General features: G+C 37.7%; 1 protein-coding gene across 6 annotated transcripts in view; it reads right to left on the bottom strand.

Annotated features, from left to right (window-relative positions):
• Positions 1-24,095, bottom strand: part of PCCA (propionyl-CoA carboxylase subunit alpha) — a 231,330-nt gene that overhangs the window by 92,346 nt on the left and 114,889 nt on the right. For all 6 annotated transcript variants that reach the window (XR_003397837.1, XM_026843145.1, XM_026843136.1 and 3 more), the window contains one exon: positions 21,031-21,133. Coding sequence is in view for 5 of the 6 variants with exons in the window: in XM_026843145.1 (XP_026698946.1) it covers positions 21,031-21,133 (103 nt within the window). In the remaining variant the exon portion in view is untranslated. The remainder of the gene's footprint in view (positions 1-21,030; positions 21,134-24,095) is intronic.

Raw genomic sequence — 24,095 nt, 5'->3', positions numbered from 1 at the left:
TAACCTCTGGCTCAGCGTTTTGCAGGCATCCTAACAGAAAAGTTCTGGGGAAGGACTGGAGAAGCAGAAGAGGGTAACTTGTACTGGCTAAATTGAAACAATGTCTGTTGTCTTTCCAGTCAGTAGACGGCAGCATGGAAAACTTAATATGAATCAATAAGCTCAGGAATACTTAAGAAACAACAACAGTAAAAATCCTTCAGCACAGACAACTGAAGTTCGCAAAAAGCCTATATTTTCTGCTCTTAAGAAAACACAGGGAACAAAACTTTTCTGACTACCTATCTACACCAATTTTCAAAGTAATCATGCACATTACTGCCAGCTATGAAGTTTGACACACATACACACCTTTGACAGTTCACAGGTGAAGTATTTAGGAAAGGTCAAAATACCTAGAACAATCAACAAGACCAGCTGTCAGAGCTGTAAATGCAAAATGAAATGCTAAAATTCTAACACTGAATCTTTAGAACTACAAAATGATAACACAATAAAGGAAAACAGATCTATTTTATGTATTGGTTTTCTCATCAGTCTCCAAAAAATTTTGGCACATTCCTGAATAATTCTATGAAAACTGAATTCAGACAGGCTCATTCTGCAACAACAAACCCCATGAGCTAGAGCACCCATCATTCGGGTTTACTCTTAACTCCTGTTCTCTAAAATGAACGATCTCCACTTTTTCCATAGAAAGAGTTTAAAATCTGAGATTTTAAAAAAAGTTAAGGAGGCCCTCTATTTTGCATTGCAGCACCCATTCACTACAAAAATAATCAAAGCTTGTTAACATACATATAAAATGTAATTACCTAGCTGTGCATTGATCTTCACTGTGGGGAGTTTCCTTGTTATAACCACAACAAAGGTGGCGTCTAATGATAGTAATGACAAGTAGGACTGGGAAAAATGAATATTCAGAATTATATGATTAATGAAAAGAAACTCAGAAAACCCCTGGAGCTTGACAAACTTTCGATCCAAGAAACTGCCAGTTACTGCATGAAGTTTACAGGTCTTCTGTTTGTTAATAATTGCAACATCTGATCACTTTGTAGCTTTGCACATCTCTTTACAGGAATCTAGTATCTTCCTGCACACAAGGTGGGGATTGTTCGGGCTGAATTATCTTTGATGACATTAAGAATGAGGCCCTGGGTATTGGTATTTTCTGATATAAAGAATTTCAGCCACCTCATAATGGAAACTTTTTTTTTTTTTTTTTTTCTCTCTGCACAGCCATATAATGTAAAACAAAGAGGGATCTCTCTTTTCAAATTCTTCAGTTCTCTCAAGGTATCAAGCCATTACACTACTTGCTACTTAGAAAAATATCACAACATAGATACATTAGTATTAAATTTCATATCAAATACGTGCCAATTTTTATTTCTTCACACATTTTGTTTCCAGACAAAAGACAGCAGAACTGTCTTATAAGTGATAAAAATTGAAAATACTTTCTACAGACATATATTCTGTATCTGTACTCTTGATGAAGGCATTAGTTCAGTTAAAGCTCAAACTTCCAAAATCCTCCTTACCATTATGTTATGTAGAAAAGAACCTTACGTCTTCAGAAGCAGAGAAATACTGAATAAAGCAGCTCAATTAGGCAGAAAATAGAGGTTTGAAGTACTTTACTCACCTAGTTAACCTAGTTGTCAGTTAGAAGAACATTAAGATGGAGCCATATCGATAGGAACTCTGGTCTAACTGCTATTACTTTGTTGCTGTGACTTTAACATGTGAGGAAATGGGCACTATTTGGAATTAATCAATCCTTTTATGTAATTCCAAAGTCTGTATGTCAAACCACACAAGTTTTTTTCTTGAGGTACATTGTGTTTTTATTATAGCCCTAAAAATAAATCAGTTTTATTCAGTTTGCTCATTGTAGGACCTGCACAGTCAAACACAGCTGAACTGAGACGTGCATCAACAGGTGCCTGCTAGGGCATAAGCTAGAGTGGGTTAGTTCCACTTTAAGTTTAGGCAGTCACAAAACTACATTAGTAGTCTTCAGAGAAAAATATCTGTGGGTCTTATGAGATGTTGCTAGAACTACAGCAATTACAGGGATAGCAAAAGACAGTGCCCCTACCATCAGAGTAAATTTTTACTCCATTTCCCAGATCTCCTATTAGAAATAAAAGAGATTTCTTTTATCTTGACAGCAAATGCTGTAACAGTAACTTTCACAGTTACGATACCCCTTGAAGTGAAAGGAGTCTGCCAGCCCTCCATGCCCCTGGAAACAAAGCACTCACTCTCTTGACAAGCTTCCAAAGATTTAAGATTTTCTTGAATGCAGGCCTAACACTGTTCCAGTCCCCTTAATCCAGCTTCTTAGTGCAGAGTCCATTTGCCTGGGAGATCTGCCTGCTTCTGGTGTGAATAGTTCATAGACAAAGATTCCTCTCCATGAGAAGGTACCATTTGTCCTTCCTTGAAATGACATGACTGTGCCATTTACATAGATAATGCTATGTTGTCAATCGCATTAAGAGCATACTTTTCCTAAAAAAAGTTTCTGAGACTTGATAATAACAGTGTGGTATCCTTCAACCCAAATCAGGTAAAGCTCCCTTTTCTGATCCGGCATGAACCATGCTCTCCACATAGGGCTGCCTGCTGGCAGGCTCCCTGACACAAAAACTGTCAACTCTTGTTACACATTCACTACGGTTTCAGCCCTAGATGACACAAAGAATCTCCAATAAACTCACTACAAAGAAATATAGAAGAGGAAAAAGAGTAGTTTTCAATTTACACTTACTTTGACAGAACCTACGTTTTCCTGTTCCTGGACTCAAGCCAGACTAGAGTAAGGGGCGTTGAGCGCACTGTGCTCTCCACACTCAACAGGGTCTTTACTTTTATACATGCCGAGTGATGTATGGATGCAGACAGACACCAGAAGAGCTCTTTCAGTGATGAGGATAGATCTTAACTTTGGCATGGAGACATCATGTACACTACCTACAAGCAATTTAAAATATTATAATGGATTTTCTTTCCATTGTCACTCAGGAATCTGGGGAGAACTGAAAAAAGGTGGTAACTCAGGCATGCTTTAACTAAGGTAGGCATTGTATATACTTTTCAATATGGAATTGTACATTTCCTACAACACCTTGGACACTGAAGCACTTTGGGGAAAAAAACAGTTTGGTTTTGTGAAAAGAAACCTTGGGCAGGCTTTTCTTAAAAGATAAGCACACTTTTGATCCATGAAGTAACAAGTAACCAGCAGTTGTTCAGTGAGGTGAGAAAGTCTTTGGTATCACTAGAAACCTTTTACCAATCAGCAACCAATGACCAATTAAAAGAACATTTAAATAATTTCTCATGCTGTTAAAACCACTGATCACCTATTTCCAGTAAAACGGATAACAAAGTTATAAAGCTGCATGTACCGTGAAGTTTCAGTAACAACACACGAATTTTAGCACTTTCCATGATCCTAATAAGCCATTTCATTGCATTAGATCTGATACCTAAACTGTCAACAGCCCACATCTGTAAAAGCCCCATTTCTTCTGTCATGCAACATAATGCAGAACGATTTAACAAAACTGTATTATCCTTAAATTAGAGAAACAAAAGCCTCAAGCACAGAACAATAAAAATATTTGTCTTATCCCTACTGTTGCAAAAATCACTTCTTCTAATACTCCAACCACTGTTAGTCCAACAAGTATTTCTTAGCCTTGGACACATGTAATCAAAACAGAAATTATCCCTACTATTTTAAATACAGATGCCTTATAGTAGGACAAGAAGAAAAAACATCCTAGTTCTCCACAGCAGACTGCTAATGATAAGGCTTCCATGTAAGGTAAAGGACAGCATGCAACTCAGGGCAGAATTCCACAGCACTGAAGCTCAAAGTTATCCTTAAACCAAATAGACTGTTTACAAAAACCAGTTTCCTAGAAAGGCCAAAAAGTGCAACGAGGGAAAGAAGAAAGTTAAGAATGCAAAAACTCACAGTTCTCCCTGATTGAGAGACTTCAGATACTATGAAACAGTAACAATGCTTTTTCAATGATGTGCTAGAATTTGAATAGGATGCATACATTTATAAAAGTGTGCACTTAAACACATATATCAAAAATGTATAGATAAAAACACGTGTGAATATCCATGTAAAAAATCATACAAGAAGCATCAGTGTACAGTATAGCCACAAACAGAATGATCCCTGACATTCCTTTCTTCCAAATCATATCTTTATCATCAGCAGAAAACTAAATTACTTCACATTTAAAAGCCAGACAGTTCCATCATGCCCTAAGGATCACCACATAGGAAACTATTCATTAAAAGAGTCCTTGTCTACATAACGCATTTCATATCTTCAAATCAAACAGCACAAGCCAACATGGCTACTTGCATAGGTAAAGACCACCCACAGGTGTGCACCATAAAGCTGTATCAAAGCTGCACGTAGAATTCTCCTTGTGTGTGATTGCTTTAGCAGAAAATAATTAATACCCTCTTCATTACTAACAACTGTATGAAAAACATATAATAGATAGGCCTTAACTCTGTATTTACAACATCCTTAAACTCAGGATTTTTTATCTGCATTAATATCCCCTTAAATTATTTGTTTCTAAAAGGAAGTCTACACCAGTTAAATGAACGTGTCTTTATTTTTTTGCTTAAGCCAAACAAATATTTAAAGCCTTAAGTGAAAGAGGATAACAGACTAATAATACATGATACTGGCATTACGGGAGTCAATCAAAGTATAAAGGGCAGTGTGGAAAAAACTATCAAGATACCTGTTGGGGAAGATGACAAATAGCATTAAAGGCTGGCAAACTCAGCTGGAGATAAAGGGTACCTTACAGGTGAAAGTCTCAGACATCTCTCTTCTTCCCAGTGTTAATTAATCTTCTACGTGCTTTGCACAGATTGGTTTTTAATGCCATTACTTAACAAGAAAAAAATTTAACATACTAAGATATACTCAGAGATTATCCCAAGCCATGAAGCTGTATCTAAATCTTATTTTTCCTAAGTCACCTGTGCTTTTTATTTACTTTTCAGACACTTCTTAGGGATAAGACCAAATTGCACAATTTGCATTGAGCTTTCTTCAGTACTGGTGCTAATGACAGGCACCACTGATACACGTTTAGAGCTGGACTGCTATGTTCCAGTTCAAACACAACACACACTGGTGTTTAAAAAGGAAAAAAAAAAACAAAACCCACCCCAAAAAACCCAAAAAACCCCAAACAACAACAACACCACCCAAAAATCAAACAAAAAGTAACAAAAAACCCCCACTAATAACCAATGATCTTTTAACTGAAAAATTCACCAAACTATGTCATGTGGATTAAAACAATTCCTGATTTAATATTTTTAAAAGATACAACCTTATCAAATTTTGGTAAATAATGTTATATGTCAGCTCATGTTGGTTTTAGTTCTGATGAATAATATTTGCTTTCATTCATTCTAATGAATGATGAATAATACGTGCTTTAAAATTTTGATTTTAAGTACTGAAATATGCTGGTAATTAGGAAGGCATACAACAGAGATGAAATATAACCTAGAAGGCCAAATAAGAACTTATACTCTGAAGTCATTTCAGCTGTTAATCACTCCAGTTACCTGTACCAGAAGTAAACTTGCTAAAATGATAAACTAACAGAGATCATTAAAAAATTCCAGTTGAAGAATAAACCCAGCACATATCTAGAGAAAGAGCTAGGTAGATCTAATAAAGCAGATTAATAGTTCCAAATGACTGAAAAATGCCAGAGTTATGTGTAACATCAAACATACTTCCTACTGCCATTTTCAAAATAATTTCCCACCTATTCTGGAAACCATTACTAATGTTGAACTTTCTGGGGCACACCCTTAGTTGTTGAAATAGTTTCTATTGGGAATGTGAATTGTTCAAGAGATTCAAAAGATCCCACTCAGTAATGCTCCTAAAAGCATTTATTCTTAAAGCCATCTAGCACTTCAGTTGTTTCAAGCACATCTTTACAAAGTAAAATCACATATTGTGATTTGGGATTTATAACATTAATTAGAATAAAACAAGTAACAAGTATTCATACTCTGCAGGGCCAGCCTGAACAACTTTAAATCACCTTTGGTTCACTTTGGATTGTAGATGTAGCCCACATAATGGGCCAAACATGATTTGATTTCAGCACAGATTTTGGCTGGGTAGATCGACAGACAGATGGATTGTGACTGACAACAACCATCCCTTGGCCCTTTCCCCTTTGTTCCCATTAACTCACCTATTTCAGAAAGTTTTCCTTTGCCAAGGCCAGGAAAAATACATTAGCTGTGTAAGGGAGAGGGTCTATTTCTCTCTGGTTTAGCTTAAGAGTTGCTACTGTCTTGTTCAAGCACTGGTTTTGTTCTTAGTCTGGCTTACTGTTAAAACAAAGGAGGCCCAGGCTCTCAGTTTCTCGAGATCTGGGCATACTCTCCATCTCTATACTTCTCTTCATTTGTTGCTGTTATCTTTAAGCAACAAAATTGGTCTTTATTCTTGCTTATCGCCTATTAAGTGTTCAAGGCCAGGTTGGATGCAGCTTTGAATAACCTGATCTAGTGAAAGATGTGCCTGCCCATGGCAGGGTTGTTGGATTAGATGATCTTTAAAGAGCCTTTCCGACTCAAACTATTCTGTGTTCCTATTATACTGATTGGCCATCAGTGTAGCTTTCCTTTGAGAGTTTAGATGATAAAACTAACATAAAAGTCCCTAAATTATTCAAAAGTATGTTCATTATAAATTAACAATATGCAAAACTCGCCATCATCAAAATAAAGATCCAGTTTAACCATACCCTCTTTTCTCTATTTCTCTTGTCCCCTATCAGCTAGGAGAAAATATTAAATTAAAACAAGATAAACTGTGCATGCAAAGTAGTCTGTTACCTTCAAACAGCTGGGCTACTCCAACAGTGACAAAGAGGTCACTGTGTGAAAATACACAGCGATTACAGCAATAAAGGAAACAGCTGATAGAGGTTAGATGGTGGAAACAAGAGGGCAGCCACAACAGAAAGGCAAGGCTGGAATGAAGACAGAAGGAGCAGAGGAAGAGCCTGCCAAAAGACATGGGTCTGGGACACAGAGGTACAGCATGAGGGGGAAGGGAAGAGTGTTAGTATCAGAGTTGTCCAACTCCTCCCATCATCACACTGTATTTTCACTTTCTTAACACTCAGATGAACTCTGTTTAGGCTGAACAGTCATTTAAAAGTGATCTCAGAAAGGGGAAATTTCAGAGAGAAATATACAGCCATTTCTGACACAAAACAAGAATACATTTTTGGCCACATTACTAAATTCTATTGACTTTTCTATAAAAGGCTGCTACGTCTCTTTTATGATTTGGAACAGAGGCTTGAAAATCTGCCTGGGAAGTGAAACTGTTGGAATGCACCTCTACCATCCTCCTGCAAACTGCCTAACTTGGAACAAATTCTACTCATTTCAAGAAACAAAATCCTATCTATATCTGTTGATCACCACACTTCATAGCTACATTTCTAGAATACACTTCCTTGTAGTTAACACATACCAGCCCAGGGCTGAATACTGCTTCTCCTGCAATTGTATTTTTGGATTGCAGAATAGCAGGTCAAGTATAAACCTAGTACGACTGTCACCTCTATAGTTTCCATGCTTACTCCTGCTAGGGCTGAGAACCAAAGGAAGAAGCATTAACAACCCACAAGCAAGAAAAACTGTACACTGAGGGCTCTGTGACTGGAGAAATCAAACTCAAAAAAAGATTGGAAGTGTCACTGAAAGAGGTGCTGAAAAGATGGAGAGGAAAATTTGGAGCAAGTAGTGTGGGGGACCCACCGAGCAAGAAGAGTAAAAATGGAGAAAGGAAATGGAAGTGGTAACAGACACACAAAACCTAATTCAGAGAATAGAAGAGATGAAAGCATTCACTGATTGTGCAAGGAAGAAGGGACTAGAAGTATAAGATGAAGGAAAAGAGGGAACTATCTAAGGAGTGAGAGGTGATCTTAGAAAAAGGCCTAGCCAGATAAATAGTAAGGTAGAAGAAATGGGATAAGCAAAACCAGTGCTGAGGCCCTGGGAAAGGAGAATGGAAATGAGGATCAATGCATGGATGAAAGCCTCAGGGCATGTGGAACAGGGCACAACTACATAGGAGAAGGTCCTGTAGAGAAGAACCAAGACTAATTGCTAAGTGATGTGGGAGTCCAAAGGGGAGAATCAGACGGACCAGACAATGAGCATGGACCAGGCAAGAAGACTGAGGAGTAGGACTAGCCAGAAGAATGAAACTAGAACAAAGAGACAAGCTGGGAAGAGGCAAGACTCTGACCACCCTTTAGAAATGGAGTCTAGAATAAAACTCAAATACCTGACCTTTATTGGTCATTGTTATTACTATGCTGTGGAGAAAATGGCAGACTCACCAGCAATTACACTCTCAGCTCACTGCAGAGGTCCATGCAATGACCTTAATGGATACAACCCAGCCAACAAACCCTCATAGTATCAGCATCACATTATAAAGCAAACAAGGAGGTGAAGAGTAAGAACTATTATGTAAGAACACAGGGAGTTTACTCTCTCTCTCACACACAGGGTTGCTAAATTCAGACACAACTTTATGTGATTGTGAATACCATGAACTGATAAAATTTGAGATATGAAGCATTACCTGGCTTGATCTCCTTTGCATACATATTTTGAACAGATTCAAATGCCATGGACACATAACTGAATGATATTAATTAATTGAAACTAGTCTCCTAATTGTTCAGACAGGCATACTGCAATGCTATTCAAGTCTTAGTCTACAGATAGAAGTACTGTTTTCTTCATCTTACTTTGCATGTCTCCCTTAGCACATAGTATTTCACTCTTTCAGATTAGAGAAACATCCTTTTATTTTCACCACATTCCCACCACCTCACACCATCTACTAGAGGTGAGACATAACAGACTACAGTTTAAAAAGACCATGTTAAATAGATGATGTACGTGAAATCTGATACTGCAGAGTACTTTGCTTTGTAACTTTAAATATTCTGATAGCAGTGATCTCCCCAGCAGCTGTAAGTATTCAGCATTTCCATGACTGATTCTAGTGTGAAGTCTGAGGCCCAGAGAATGAAGACCATACAGAACTGACTGCATTTAGAAAGTATGGTTTCAAAGATTTGGCTAGCACCTCTGAAAGACTTTGGCAGAGGCAGGGATAGAAGTCAGCACACAGCCCCCTTTAACCACAAGACTGACTCTTCTCTTCCTACCCTCCCCTAGTACATTGCCTCTTTTTACATTTCCATAACAAATGAAACAAAGGTCTTTAGACAACAGTCCACATCACTACACAAACTATGGGAAAAGCCCCGATCTGGCCTATATAACACACTGAATAGTGAAGGTATTCTGCATTCAGTCACATAGTTAACAATATTGCAAAATGCACACCTGACATCTGGCATTCCTTAAACCTGATTTTGGAACTGCAACAACAACCTTTGAAATAAAGACTGCTGCATACAATATTACCTGAAATAGTTCTAGAATTATGGAGCTATAGGTCTATTTTTGTTTCCAGTTGATTTCAATTTATGGTATGTCCTTGAGATCTGTAGATTTTCCTCTGGAAAATGAAATACACCATTGGCAGTAGATTATGACTACTTAAATCAGGTTCTTTTTTTATTCTCTATATGAGCCATGGACAGTGATGCAATTAATTTTTAATATTTAAAATCATTTCCCTTCTCCTGCATTCAGAACCTTGTTCTCTTACTTAACCCTTTCAATAACAGTACCTTTAGCCTGATCTTGAAAGGAAAAAGAGGGTAACAAAATGCAGTGTCTATTTGTGAGTCCCTCCTCTAAATCCCCACCACACACTCAACTTCTGAACACACTGACTGGTGAGTATTAACCAAACATACCAAAATCCCTTTAAGTTTTTCAAGAATGAGAAGCTGCACAGAGAATAAAATGCGTGCCCCCATTTAGTTCTTGGACAGACAAGGACAACTTGTCACCCAGCAGCTGGGCTGGCCAACCTGTATGTGAGTGGCCACACAGCAGACCCAGACCTGCTTTCTGGCAGGACAAATGGGGAACATGAAGCTACCTGTGGACAAGCAGAGGACTGAAAAAAGGAGGTAAGAGGCAAATGGAGGAAACAACTGGGTGAGGCTAGGGGGCAGGAAGAAGTATTGCAGTGAGAGTTTCCTACCACACACACAAGTTTGCTGGAGTAACTGATGTGGACACATTGACACGGACCCCCGAGAGAAACAACCCTGCAGACTGGCCAGTTCCACTAATGCCAGACTGCTCACAGCCCACCACAACACACTCTCTTTCTTATCAATGTGTCCCTAGGTGTCACCATCTGAGGCAGTTGGGCTGGACTGCCCTTTCTTTGACAAGGAAGAGAAGAGGTGAATGGCAATCTCCAGAGGCAAAATCAGTTCAGCTATGTGGCTGGGAAGCAGAGAAGTAAAGCCAGCACCATCAGCCTGTTTCTGCAAACTAACTCCCCTTAGACTAAAGAATGTCATGATCACAAAGCAGTCACTGGGGAACAGACACAGGCAGAGCATCTGTCACCTTGCCTTCCACTCATTTTACTTAAGCATCAACCCAACCATAGAAGTATCCAAGTATCATTCACTGAATATTTTACACTGATCAGCCAGACACTTAACACTACAGCTTTTGTGATATTCTTTGTTGCAGAGGTGTCATGACATGGCACAGCACAGCACAGTGTCACCTGGAGTTGTGTGTGCCAGCTCTAAACTAGTTAGTTCAACTAGAAGCAATAAAGCTGCATTAATGCAGCACTGTGCAAACTAGGTTAGTCAGTATAGGTTTCTTTGTATTGTACTAAACTGTGCCATGTAAACATACCTTAAATGGGGAACAGTACAGAGGATAGCTCTTTGGTGACTGCTGCACAGAAATAATAAATAGGACTGCTATCCATTGATGAACCTGATCATTTGTACCTCGAATCTTACTTTTCACCCTCCCACAACCTAGGTTCCCTGATTTTACAAGAACATCCTGATTGCATTCAAATCTTCCTTACAATGAGCTTAATAGACAGACGTACAGCTGTCCCACTAGTCTCATGTAGCAAGATCTATTCCACAGATCTCCGACTTCTACGAATAGCCAACACTGATACCGAATGAACTCTCATGAACAAAGCTATGTTTTCTTAATAATAACAGTTGTATAAACATAAGGTCTTCTCAGTTAAAGGGAAACCAACATCAAAAAGCAGTAAAACATGGAACCCTAAACCTTTCTTTCTTTGAAGAAACATGTTTGAAGCGAGGTGTTTCTAGTTATGGGTGAATGAAATGAGAATTCAGCTGCAACAAACGGACATCCAGTCTGTATGAAAGACTAATTAGATCCATCTGAGAAGCTGTGTCTAAAACTGCTTCACATATTTCAAAGGAAAGCTCTTCTAGTCTATCTTTTGAGAAGACTACATCAAAACATTTAGTCACAGCTGACGCACATCTATCCACTACAGCAGCATTATTTTTCATAAGCCATAAAAGCTACATTAAAGTAATGTTAATAGTCTTGCTTACTTAAAAATTAAATTAAAGGGGGGAAAAAAGCAGCAAAGAAATTTAGAGCTAAGAAAGAAACTCAAAGCACCAATGACCTTATAGTTCCCCCCTATGCCAAAGCATCAAGAGATCCCAAAGTAGAGTGTCATACTGAATATTAAATGTACTGAGATTTGCTCAGAGAACAGAATTAAAGATGAAACACCATCCAGGAGCTGCAGAGCCAACTATAGCTTCTGTGGTAATAAGCCAGGCTCTTAACATTACATTAGCATGCTTTTAAACATAACTATTGCTACTGCTGAACCAGCAGGAGGAGCTCACAACATTTTTTAATCTATTCATCCTACAAAATTTGGGGAGGAGGGTTAGAAAGTTCGAGGGGTTTTTGAGGGCAGGGAGGAGTTGGTCGGGCTTTTTCTTTCCAGTTTTGTTGGATGCAAAATCAATGATAAAGCATCCAAATGATGCTCATGCAAGCACTGATTTTAGAAGTTAGAAAATGATATGAATACTGTTGTTCAGTATCTGAAGTGTGCATGGCACACAAATGGAGACAACACGCATGCCCCAAGAAACTTTCAGTCTTACACCAAAAGATCACAGAAGGACTGGAAGGGTAGCAGGACACATTAAACAAGACTTCCTGAAGAAAGACAATGGTATGTTATTGCTCTGTATCATTATGGGTATTTAATTTATATTTCAGTTTATTGTTCACTGGAATTCCTGGAATCACTGGATCATGCTCCATGGCAGAACATAGTGTCCATTTTCACACCATAGGAATTCATCCTTATGAAGCCACCCAAGTGGGTGAAACTCTTCATTAGGTAATTTAGAACTAATCATTGTAAAAACTTAGCTCCTCCTTTGCCTTTCAAGAACCATGCTTTGAAACAATTAAGAGAAGTCTGATTCTAACACAAAGAAAATAAATATCAAAACTTACCGCGCTTGCTTTTAAAACATTTTCTATTTTAGCATTTCAGATCTCTCATTGCATTTTCTTTTTAAATGTTTCTTTTAGGCTACATACCAGTGCCAGACCATATGTTACTGTGAGTTTTGTAGCAGAACTACAAATCTCCAAAAACGACTATAAACAAGCTATTACACTGCCCTGACACAGAGGGGAGAGCATATTTAAAACTACACAATTAATTAATTACTTTTCATGTCATTTTTAGTTCTTAACCTTGTAGATATTTTCTCTATATGCTTATGGAGTACTGTGTGAATAAACTAATCCAAGATATACAAACCCACACCAACAACCTCTATGAAGCAAACATGCACCTATTGTACCATTCCCTTACACAAACTTACTGCTAAACTGGTGTGTTAATTAAAAAAACTACACAATCCAGATATATTCTGCTTCTCTTTTTGCTTAGTACACAAGCACATCTACTACAAGTACATACAAATATTATATATTTAATATTTACCTAAGTATTTTTACCTCTAACTCATCTATCATGTCCCAGCATCTAAATTCTCTGAGAGGCTCAAAGCAGCAGAATGGAAACGCAAACCAGAAACAATGAGTTCACAAGATACTGAGGCCAAGGCCACTTTCAAAGTCAGCAGCCACAAAAACGTAGCAATTAAAGCATTTGCCCACAGTCAGAACACAAGGATCAATGCCCTCCTCAGACTGAACGATTGAAGCGCACAGTGTTTGCTTCCCAGAGAAACTGTCCCCACCCCATCAGGATAGGATGGGGCAGCCTCTACTCTGTCATTGTACAGAAGGGAATGCAGGATTTGTAAAGCTACAGTCAGTCCAACAAGCAGGAGCATTACTATAGGCCAGTGACAAAGGTAGTGTTTTACAGGGGTGGAAATCGTTGGTTCTGCTCTCACTACAGGGCTAGTTTATGCATACCACATTAAGATACCATTATACAAAACACCTAAGTCTTACAAACAGAAAATGCTCTGCATTTGAACCTGAATTAAAAGAGTAAAAGCAGGTACACAATCTCTAGAATGACACATTCTATAGGTATACCTTGGTAATGAAGAGTTTTGTTCGCACAACTGCAACGGAGAATTTCTGCACTACTCTGCAAGTACAGTATAAACCACTTGGAATATGGTAGGAAAAGTTTTCTAGCTGTAAGGTTTATCTAACCTCATCTGTCCCTTCCACTTATGCCTTTAGACATACACTTTCCCTTCATTAGAACTAATAGACAACATTGGAATAACAGTATATTTTATTCCATACATATAAAAATATATATATAAAACATTTTGATATATAACAATATGCATTTATAACTAGATTAAGCAGAAAATCTTCATTTACTGTTCCTGGGGATATATGTTAATCTGTATCTCTGCTGGCTACCCCCTTATTGTTTTAATTCCTACAGGTATTTCCTTGTCATCCCTATTAATACATCCCTCATATTTCTTTTATATGACCAATTAGTTATATATTATTATGTTCCTGAAGCATACCAAAAATCTAAACTACTAGTAATAATAATTCTGGTATTTTATTGATTCTTTTTAACAAGATTATTAATTTTATACTGATAGGGCTGGGCAATGTTAGTCTTCTACATGGACTACTAGAAAAACAGAACTTATGCACTGAATTATGATCCTGCTCCATTCATATTTGTGTTTAAGGAATTAAAGATGGACTAAATTTGCTTACAGCATCTTTCTGTAGCATTGCTCTGATTCTACATTATGCTATTCCTTTTTACACTTGATGCTTTGCATACTTCAGCTGCATCTAGTTTGATTTTGGGGTGACACTTTTTTCCTTCCCCTGAAGAGAATTTACAAAACAAAGAAAGTATTTCCCAAAGTAATTTTAAAATCAACTTACCCCTCAGTCACAAAATATACATCAAATGAATATAGCAGAGTTCTCCTAATTAAATGTTTATTACATTTTAATTTGAAGTCAAAGCTTAATCATAATTAGATACACATGAATTCACTAACTAAATTAAAGCATACAGATAACTACTTATCTGCTCCATGATGATGATGATACAGGATGTATTCAAATAACCATGAGAGTCATGCCTTAGATTTGTATTTTTATGCTCTCATTTATGTATTATACAATAGGTTTTCTCTTACAAATATTAAAACGTACACAGGCCAATTTTCCACCTACACAGATATCTAAAAAAGTCCTTACTTCTCATGAAAAATATACAGAAAAAAAGCATTGCTTTTTCCTAAAAAATATTAAAAGGATTCATTAATCAATCTCTCACTGGGCTAAACAAGCTTTAGAAATTTTTCATAGATTTCATGTCTGTATTATATTTGTCTGTTCTTAAATTTGATTTTAGGAAGTGATACAATGTTTTGTGAAAACGGTAGTCCATTCTAGTAGCAATCTGAAAAAAGTAATTAAGCATTCTCTACTCCTCTTATGCAGCGTTTGACCTATACATGTCCCTCTGGAAATAGATCAAATTTCCATTTGCTCAAAGTAACTTCTGAACTATTTCACCTTACACTTTAAAAAAAAAACAAACACAAACAACTTTCATTCACCACAACTTCAATGATAAGAAGCTACTTTATAACTGAAAACATCTGGAAATTCTTTGTCAACTGAACAGATGAGAAGATGAGACTAAGTGGTCTGGGAGGGTATGCATCTACTACAGAGGTGAAGAACCTTAACAGAAAAGGCTGTTTTTAAACATAAAAAAGGAGAACAACAACAAATACACAGAAACCACACAAATCAGTAATAAAGAATTCTCAAGACAGAGGATTCCTATACTAGAGCAAAGAATCAGAAAATTGATTATGCCTAAGAGGTTTTCAAGAATGCAGTTTATTGTATAAAATACAGCTACAAATTCCTTGAACTAAAATTAGGTCCTCAACCCATGCACAGAGCAACAAACTTCAAACAAAAAGAAACATGACTGTATCTCCTAAACTGAAATTACATACTGCTGGTATTCATCATTTGATCCTTTGAATTCATCCATCGTTTGTGTGAAAGCAGAGGTGTAGACAAATTCAAGTGAACCCATCCCTTTTCTACCACCTCCTACACCACAAAGATATGAATACAAACTGTTCTTTACTTATCTATTTCAACTGACATTCATAACCAAAAAATAAAAGTAAAGAACACCGAAGGAAGTAAGAAGAGTGGGTTATAGCAGGGAAGATTGCACTACAGTCACGTAAAAACTACTCTTTCATTCTTTTGTTGAATGGAAATTATACAGTGGTAGATCCAATAAACTGAACTTTATTATTGGATACCTGATCCAATGTATTTATGTTCTCCCTGGCCTAGGCAACATACATTCTTTGCTATTATTTCTATTATACATTTTAAGTGTGTTACCTACATGAAATCCATCCACATTGGAGAAGGTTGATTCATGGCTGTCCATGAATCCTCCCCATGGCAGGGGAGGGCAGCTCCCCTCCAGCATACCATTAGCAAGGGGACTTCACACTGGCTGTGAACAGACACGAGTGAAAGTCTGCAAACAGGCAACAAAGCCACCGTCACATGGATCTAGAGTATCCTTGATGGTTGACATTTGGCTTTGAAGGGTCAATTGAGTACAGTGCAGGGAAACCACACAGCTATCAGGTTTGCTCAATATATGTAAGTTCCTGTTTGCTTTTGTCTCTCCTGCCCTTTGTTTGAAAACACTCAAGCTTGTAAAGAAAGGACAGACTCCAACCTTCACAAGCAAAACTGGATCAAGTCTTTGTATCAATGAAATTATAAAATTAACACATTTCACAGACAGACTGGCACTCAAAAACAGCAAGATGAAGAAGATTCCCGTCTGAAACTGAACTAAACAAAAGATTCCAGAATTTGGTGGCAGGATGCTTCTCGGCTGTTTGTTGCTGGTTTACATTAGTCTTATGTAAAGGAGGGTATTCTTCCTTCAAATTCTATTTTAGCAGTAATCTTCATCATAAGATCTTTAACTCCATTGATGAGAGGAAAAATTTTAAGCATGAGAAGAATATTAATCAAAGCCCAGAATCTGACCCTGTCCTCCAAAGAACTAAATGTATATATATGACAAACAATTAGCTTAAAGATTCTTCTAGCAATTGACATATATAGGACAAAGAACACAGAAAAAGAGAACAAATGACATCTGCATTAATTTAGTTGGAGAGTTCTTGCTACAACAGACAGCCAATCTCAAAGTTGTTAAATTTTAATTTTCAAATCAGGTCATTAGAATCTTTTAATTGATAAAGTGTTTGTTGTTATGTTGATAGGGTATCATGAGAAACAACTGTCTGATACTGTAAATTCCAGTACACTGATTTTATACAAACTTAAGTATTAGCATTTATGTTGCTGGCTTCAGAATAACAACAGAGCTACTTCTATTTTAAATTTAAGGAAAAAAAAATCAAATTAGTATTCACAAAAGTTTTTAACCTCTACTGGAAGCAAGAAAACTAGTATTTCTGTTTGCACTGCTTCAGGCAAACAGTATTGCTCACTCTCGACCACTTATCTTTAAAATCCTTCAGTTCGGGGAAGCAAGACCTCCACAGTAGCCTAAAGCCAGTTTGCACCAAGGACCTCTGTTACAAATAAAGTGGTTAAAACCAGATTGTTACAAAACTCAAAATCCTGAAAAATAAAGAGCAGCAAAGAGCAGTTAATACTGCACAATTCATTAAGATTCTTGTGATAAAGGAAGAAAACCACAGATGACCCATAGACTGAGATGCTGACGAATGATCTGCTCGCAAACAGCGGGAACCACGAAGGAGCCTGCTGCTCACACTCCCTGCACAGAGAGCAATGCTCTGCACACTGTGACATGGTGAGGTTTTGGCTGGCCAGAGCAGAAGAGTTAAGGAAGAAAGAAAGGAGTCACTGTTGGAAGAGTCCCAGTGGTAAAAAAAAAAAAAAAAAAGTAAATCAGGATGCAAACACTGCTGCTGCAATGCACAGTTTGCAGGAGGAGTAAACTTCTGAAGGGAATGTGAAGGTGGCCCTCCCACTGGGCTATTTAACTGCACCACAGATTCAGCTATCTTTGTCACAAGCCACAAGGAGACACAACCCACAAAGTTAGGAGCCCATGTCAACACCAACTTAATAGCAAAAAGTAAATGCAGAAGTTCAAAACTTGAGGCTGGTGTTTCTGACAGCAAAATTAACAAAGCAAGCTTTGGATTTCTCCTTTTTTTTTTTTTTTCCTGATGGTATGTTATACCTCCTGATCAGAAACAAAATTTCTTGTTTCTAGTCTTTGAATTCTCTTCTTTGAAGTTTTATGGCAATTGTTTTTCCATTGTAAAGCTTTGAAAAATAATTCAGAAGACTTTTGAATAATAATTCAGAAGTAAATACTGTACTGTATTTACTATATTCTCGTCTGCAGTCAAATCACAGAGGCCCCCAACCCCCCCAAAAAAACCCAACCAAACATACAAAAAACAAACAAACAAACAAAACCCCCAAACAAACAAACAAAAAACCCAACTGCATTTCCTCTGCTATTTATCCAGTTACAATGAAAAATAAGTGTAACTCAAAACAACTCTGGTACTCAAAAACACTTATCTGCTTTTTACAAACCCAAGCTCGGGAGTTCATTTTAATACACTATACCTTAAGCTTTAAGTGGTCACAGTGAAATCCACCTACTGTGATTTATTTCACCAGCTAAGGAATTTTCCACATAGAAATAAATAAGGAATTCTCTCTCCCCAAGTATACAGACTTGGTTAGGGTAGAATCAGAATGCAAATGCTTCTGTGTCAACTAGACCCTCCCGCCCAACCTTTAGGGCACACAGCCTGTCCTACTCGGCACCCCTACTTCCTCCCTACTGCCTAGGCATCCCTTGACCGGTGACACTGGGGGGTGCTCAGCTCCTCAGGGCAGCTCCTGCCTCCTTACCTAGTAGGGAAAGGTAACAGCAGTAGGATACCGCAAGGATGCAAGGACATGAGCAGGAATCTCCACATTTGTTATTGTTTGAACAACAAACCAAAGGACTAGAAATCAGATTACATATATGCCTTGTAAAACTGGGCTTATACTAGCTGTAATGCTCATACTGCTGCAAGACATCAGAACTGTTGGCAGTCTCATTTAAACCGACACACAGGTTTGGACTGTGATATAGGTCAGAATGATATTCTGCACGTCAAAATGATAAAACTAGCAGCAATAACTTTACACGTTTGGCATCCTTTCTCAGAGTTCATACCTCCTGGAGAAACACAGTGCAGTTTACAACTCAGCTGCTCCGCTGCAAGTGGAATTTAGGACCAACTCATATACAAGCTTGTACTTTCAGTTACCTTCACACTCAATAGAGACAGAAGCATAAAAGGATGCTTAGGCCTCCTCTGTCTGTAAACTTTTCCCAATTTAAGATATATCTATTGAATTATGCAAGCAAGTATAAGCAAGAGCCTAGGTGTCTAAATGAAACTGAAGCATATATCTCAAAAAATACCTGTGTACATATGCACACTGTCTAATTAGTTGTGTTAAAACTCCTAGTTCAGGAAGGTCCAGCTATGGGAATTAGATTTCTGAGCTCACAGCAGAAAGGGCCTGTGCAACACCCACAGCAACCAACAGCCACCCTGTATCTTCCTCACAGCAGCAGGCAGCTCCAGGCTGACCGCTGTTAAGATAGTGACACAGCAACAAAAAGGTAGAAAGGCTGGGGGTAATGACTATTCCTGGGAAGGCTATCTCTGCCATACAAATCAGTGCCAGTCCAACTCTAAATTGGGCTGAAATCTGGCAGAGATGTTTTGTTGTTTGAACAATGGGTTGTATTCAAGTTCACAAGATGCCTGTTAAAGCCATTATATAAATTTAGTTCAGTAAAAAGATGCATGGCCTTCTCTACTGATGCACCATTCCCCAAGTAGGATGGATGAATGTCATTGCCATGGAGCAACACTATGTATTAAGTACCGAGTAAACAGTTGTTTAAGACTTCCTGGCTTTCTAAAAGAAACACTACAACAACTGCCTTATTTCACACTTTAAGTAGTACACTTGCAAGAGAAACTTTTTAAAGGTACTGACCACAATGACCGATCTTCTCAATATCCTTTTTACAGTGCACCTATGATCCACATGGAACAGAAAGTATCCTTGCACTCTATTCATATACTCATGATGAATGGGAAAATATGTAAAATACAGTGTGACAAAAGTAAAGGTAGTATTAAAAAGAATTTTGGTTAGGCTTGCCCCATCTAAGCCAACAAAAAGATTTTTTAAAAGCTAGGTTTTCATTACCTCATAAGTGAAAATAATCACATAAAAAGATGACCAGTTTCAACTAAAAATCGTGTCTTCTACACTGAAATTTCACTAGAGCAGAAGTGAATCACTGAGATAATACTGTCTTCATTATATGAAAAGTTAATTTAAATGTCCTTTTTCAGAGAAATCTCATGATTCTGAATGCAACATAGGTGTGACCATCATAACTATAAAAGTGTCATGGAGCAGATGTTGCAGAAGTTTCTTCAATACAGACATACAAGAAGAGTAAACAGCTGTCAGAGGCAAACTCGAGGACTTCTGGGATTCCTCATAGTCCTGCTTTTCCAAGATTCTAAGAAAAACTGACTTTACATCTCTTTGAAAACTTTTGCCTAAGAGTCAACAGACACTCTCTAAGTCAACTGTTTATTTAAAAAAATAATTAAAAAATCTCAGTTTGGTTGTGGAATTAAGAGACTTAAGAAGTAGTTCTCTCTATACATCTACCTTCTCAATACTCCAACCAACTTGTACTTTGGCTCTATTCCACTGAACAATTGAACACTGCATTACCTTTCATTCACTGTCATGATCTATCTTTCTGCTTTTCATTCTGACAACATTCAGTGCTTAACTAATTATCTTAGAATATTTGTAAAAGCAATAGTTTATACACATTCCTCTGAAGTGACCTAGGCACATCTTGAAACACTGGCATTTTACTGTGACCACATACAGTTTTACTACTGAATAATTCCAATCCAGTGTGATTACGTATTCAACTTGCTTCGTTCTTTGATTTGTTTTTTTAATCACTAAAATTAAGATAATGTAATTTTTGTTGACATTGCACTTATTTTCTTGCTCTCATATATCTACAATGGAGCACAAGACCTTACTTCTAAACAAGACACTAAACAGAGTTGTTAATTAGAAAACTAACAAGTACAATAGATACAAAAGTGTTCCACAGGCATGAGCAGAGAAAAATCTTTGTACACTAACACTACTTAATTAACATAGAGAGCCTTGTTTTGCAATTCATAGCAATGCCTAAAGACAAAACAAACATCTATGTTTGGTCACTGAACAGAGAATTTTAGTAGGTGTCAAGGATAATATACAGACTCAATACACTGAAATTCTTTGAAAATGAGCAGAACTTACAGAAAATGATGAGCCATCCTTTGAAACTGCAATGGGGTAATTTCCATCTCCTAGACGCACAGAGAGCTCCCAGCTACTTCTCTTTGATTTAGCAATAGGAATTCTAAAAAAGAAACAGACAGGAGAAGAATTTTTAACAGATATTTCATGCTTTTCCCATTTTAACCAGAAGCACTTGCCTCATAGGATGGTCATGAAGGATATAAAATATCATTAATCTATAGACACAGTTGGAAAGCATACTTGAAAAAAAAACCTAAATACATTTTTCTGTCAAATGGCATATAAGGAGAAAATACACTATACTTTCTTTCTAGATTTGCCTTGACACACTGGGTATGCTGATAAAGTTATAGGAGCCTCTTGAATACAGCCAGCACTTGCTGCAGAATTAGCTCAAACAGGATGAAAAGCAGATGAGAAAGTGGGTTGGCAGGGGAATAGCAACAGTGAGAGCTGTAGCATACTTTCTAAGGGCAAAATATAATAACTATTCTTTCATCTCATTTTCAGTAAACTTTAATTAAAGGCCAATTACAGATAAAAGATTCAGCCAAACAAGTAACAAAAGTATTTTTATCATTAATCTACATTTTAGATTATCTCATGCATAGAGCCCTTCAAGCAAACCGAAAAAAATAATGATACATCATCACGGCCTACATGCAGGATTATACCTATTCCTGCAGCATTCAGTGACTGCACCAGTAACTGGGTAACACAAGAAACCTGAATCTTTTCAACTTTTGCTTAAAGCTAATGAATGAGACCTGAGTCTCCATTTTTGCAAGTTCAGAGTGAAACAAGTAATCTTCAGCTATTTTACTTAAATGTATATTCGATTTCAGTTTCCTCATCCTAACTTCTCAAGTCTCTTCTACTTCGTTGTTACAACCAGTGTCCAAAGGTATGCTGCAACTTTTCTGATGAGTGGATGCCATATATTAGCACCAGGAAGCACCAGGTAGCCTAAAGAGAAGGTGCAAAAGTGGAGTTTAAACTCCATTAAACAAAGACACATCATTTTGTTATAGCCTTTCTTCCACACTGACTTGTGAACCACATCTCCTGAAAGGGATTGGTTAGGTTCCCTGTGGAATCAAAAGGGAAAAAAGCACCTGTGAGGCCTCCAGAGGCCACAGGAGGAGAAATTATCTGCCTAAGCTAAGAATAACACACTGACTTACAAAGGATTTCGACCACTGTTTTAGTAAGGTTGGCTTTTTAGACACCTGAAATCTAAGCAAGTACAAGTTCAGGTACCTAACTAGGCAAGGAGTTTCCAAAAACTGTGCCTTGCAACGTGCCTGAAAAGGGGAAATGGAAACACTAAATCTATTAGCTTGACAAATAGTTACATACCTATCATTAGTTAATTCTGGATCTAAGGCCTACACCAGATTTCACCAAACATCTTAGCTAGCCTTTAACTATCACTACTCACAAAGTTCATAAAACAGATACTGAAAATAACCTGTTCCTATACTAATGGTGCCACGTGTTACCTTCTTCATTTAATATACAGTGACAACTGTCAAAACAACAAATCTGAGGAAGTATCTATGGTTTATTGGGTGCCTTGACATTTCTCAGCACCTCGTCTTGAAATTCCTGCATGTCACCAAAACATTTAGACTGGCTGATAGGAAACGCGACAGACACAGGAGTTCCTGAAGAAGAGGAACAGGGATTTCCTGCACAGGTAGCAGGCAGCAAGCTGAGAGGTGTTTGCATTGCACTTCCTGGTATCAGAGCATCAGTCAGGAGAAATGTAGCAGGGGGTTGGCACAGCCTAGCTAAATTCTCCATGGTAGCCCACTGCAATAACCAACAGGATTTAGTGGTTTATAGCAACTTCATATTTCTTGTATAAGAGGTAAGACCTCATCTCAAACATAGCTTAGTAGATCCACTTCACTGGTGGCATGAAATTCCTTATAACCTTGCTGGCACAGCTTTGCTTCATATTGCCTTTGACTGGAAGTGACCTCATGAATCTGGCTGCTGGCCATCAAAGGAAAGACAGCCTTGTTCTCCAGCAGGGATTATTTTTGTTCGGTCCTGTCTTGCTGAGCTTTGTCAAGTGTATCTCCAAACAGGATGCATGCCTCTTGAAAGGCATGACTATGATCACTGCTTTGCCTGGGTTTCAAACAGCCACACAGGCATGTAATTCCTCTCTCTGCAACACTGGTGGTCAGGAGGGCAAGGTCCAAAGCTGCATCTAATACCAAGTACATGGCAAGTTGTACTTCCCTCCTGGAACTGCTAGATCCATTTGCACAGGGCCATTTTTCAGCTTTGCTAATCAAACGCCTGTGGCTTTGTAACTTTAACCTACACTTACACTGGCTAAGACAGATACTTCCATCAGCTCATGAGAATCCTACTTTTTCTTCATTAAATCAAATTGATTTCAAATAAATTATCTTGCACTAGTCTCTATTCTTACAGGATTCAGAGGGGTGCTTTTTTCATATTAGTAAGATCACAAGTCCAAAAATAAAGATCAAAGTCCAAGTTTCTTGGATATGCAAAGAAAGTCGCTCAAATCTGTGAACTACTTTAGAAATGCAAAAGTTTCTATAAGGCAAAGAAAGGGGCTTTTTGGTAGGTTGTGTTGTTGTTGGGAGGAGGGAGGGTGCGGCGTAATATCTGAGAAGTCCCAGTGCACGGCAAATAATCTCTTTGTTCTTGGCCAAGGTTGCTTCCTTAGCTGAGAACTCTTCTAAGTCCTCCAAAGGGAAAACATATGAATATATTTTCCAATAGTTCACCGAAAACTCCCCAAACTTCCGGCTATTTTCAAAATTTTAAAACTTTTCTAATTCTACTGGGCTGAAATCTGACATATTCTATTTACAGAAAAAGAAATGAAAGAAAAAAAAGAGTCATTTTTACCATCATAAGACACAGTAAACTAAAGGCATTTCCCCTCCAACTCTAGATTCAAAATCCACACAATATGTCTTTCATAGGGTTTAACATGCCCTCCCTTTCTTCTCCCAGTTTTGGCAAATGATGTATCATTAAAAAATTACTTTCTTTACATATAAAGATCACCA

Source organism: Athene cunicularia (genome assembly GCF_003259725.1).
Source record: "Athene cunicularia isolate RWA chromosome 1 unlocalized genomic scaffold, athCun1 chr1_part1, whole genome shotgun sequence".
NCBI lineage: Eukaryota > Metazoa > Chordata > Aves > Strigiformes > Strigidae > Athene > Athene cunicularia.
Note: the sequence above shows the minus strand (reverse complement) of the source record. Positions and strands in the feature narration are given on the sequence as shown.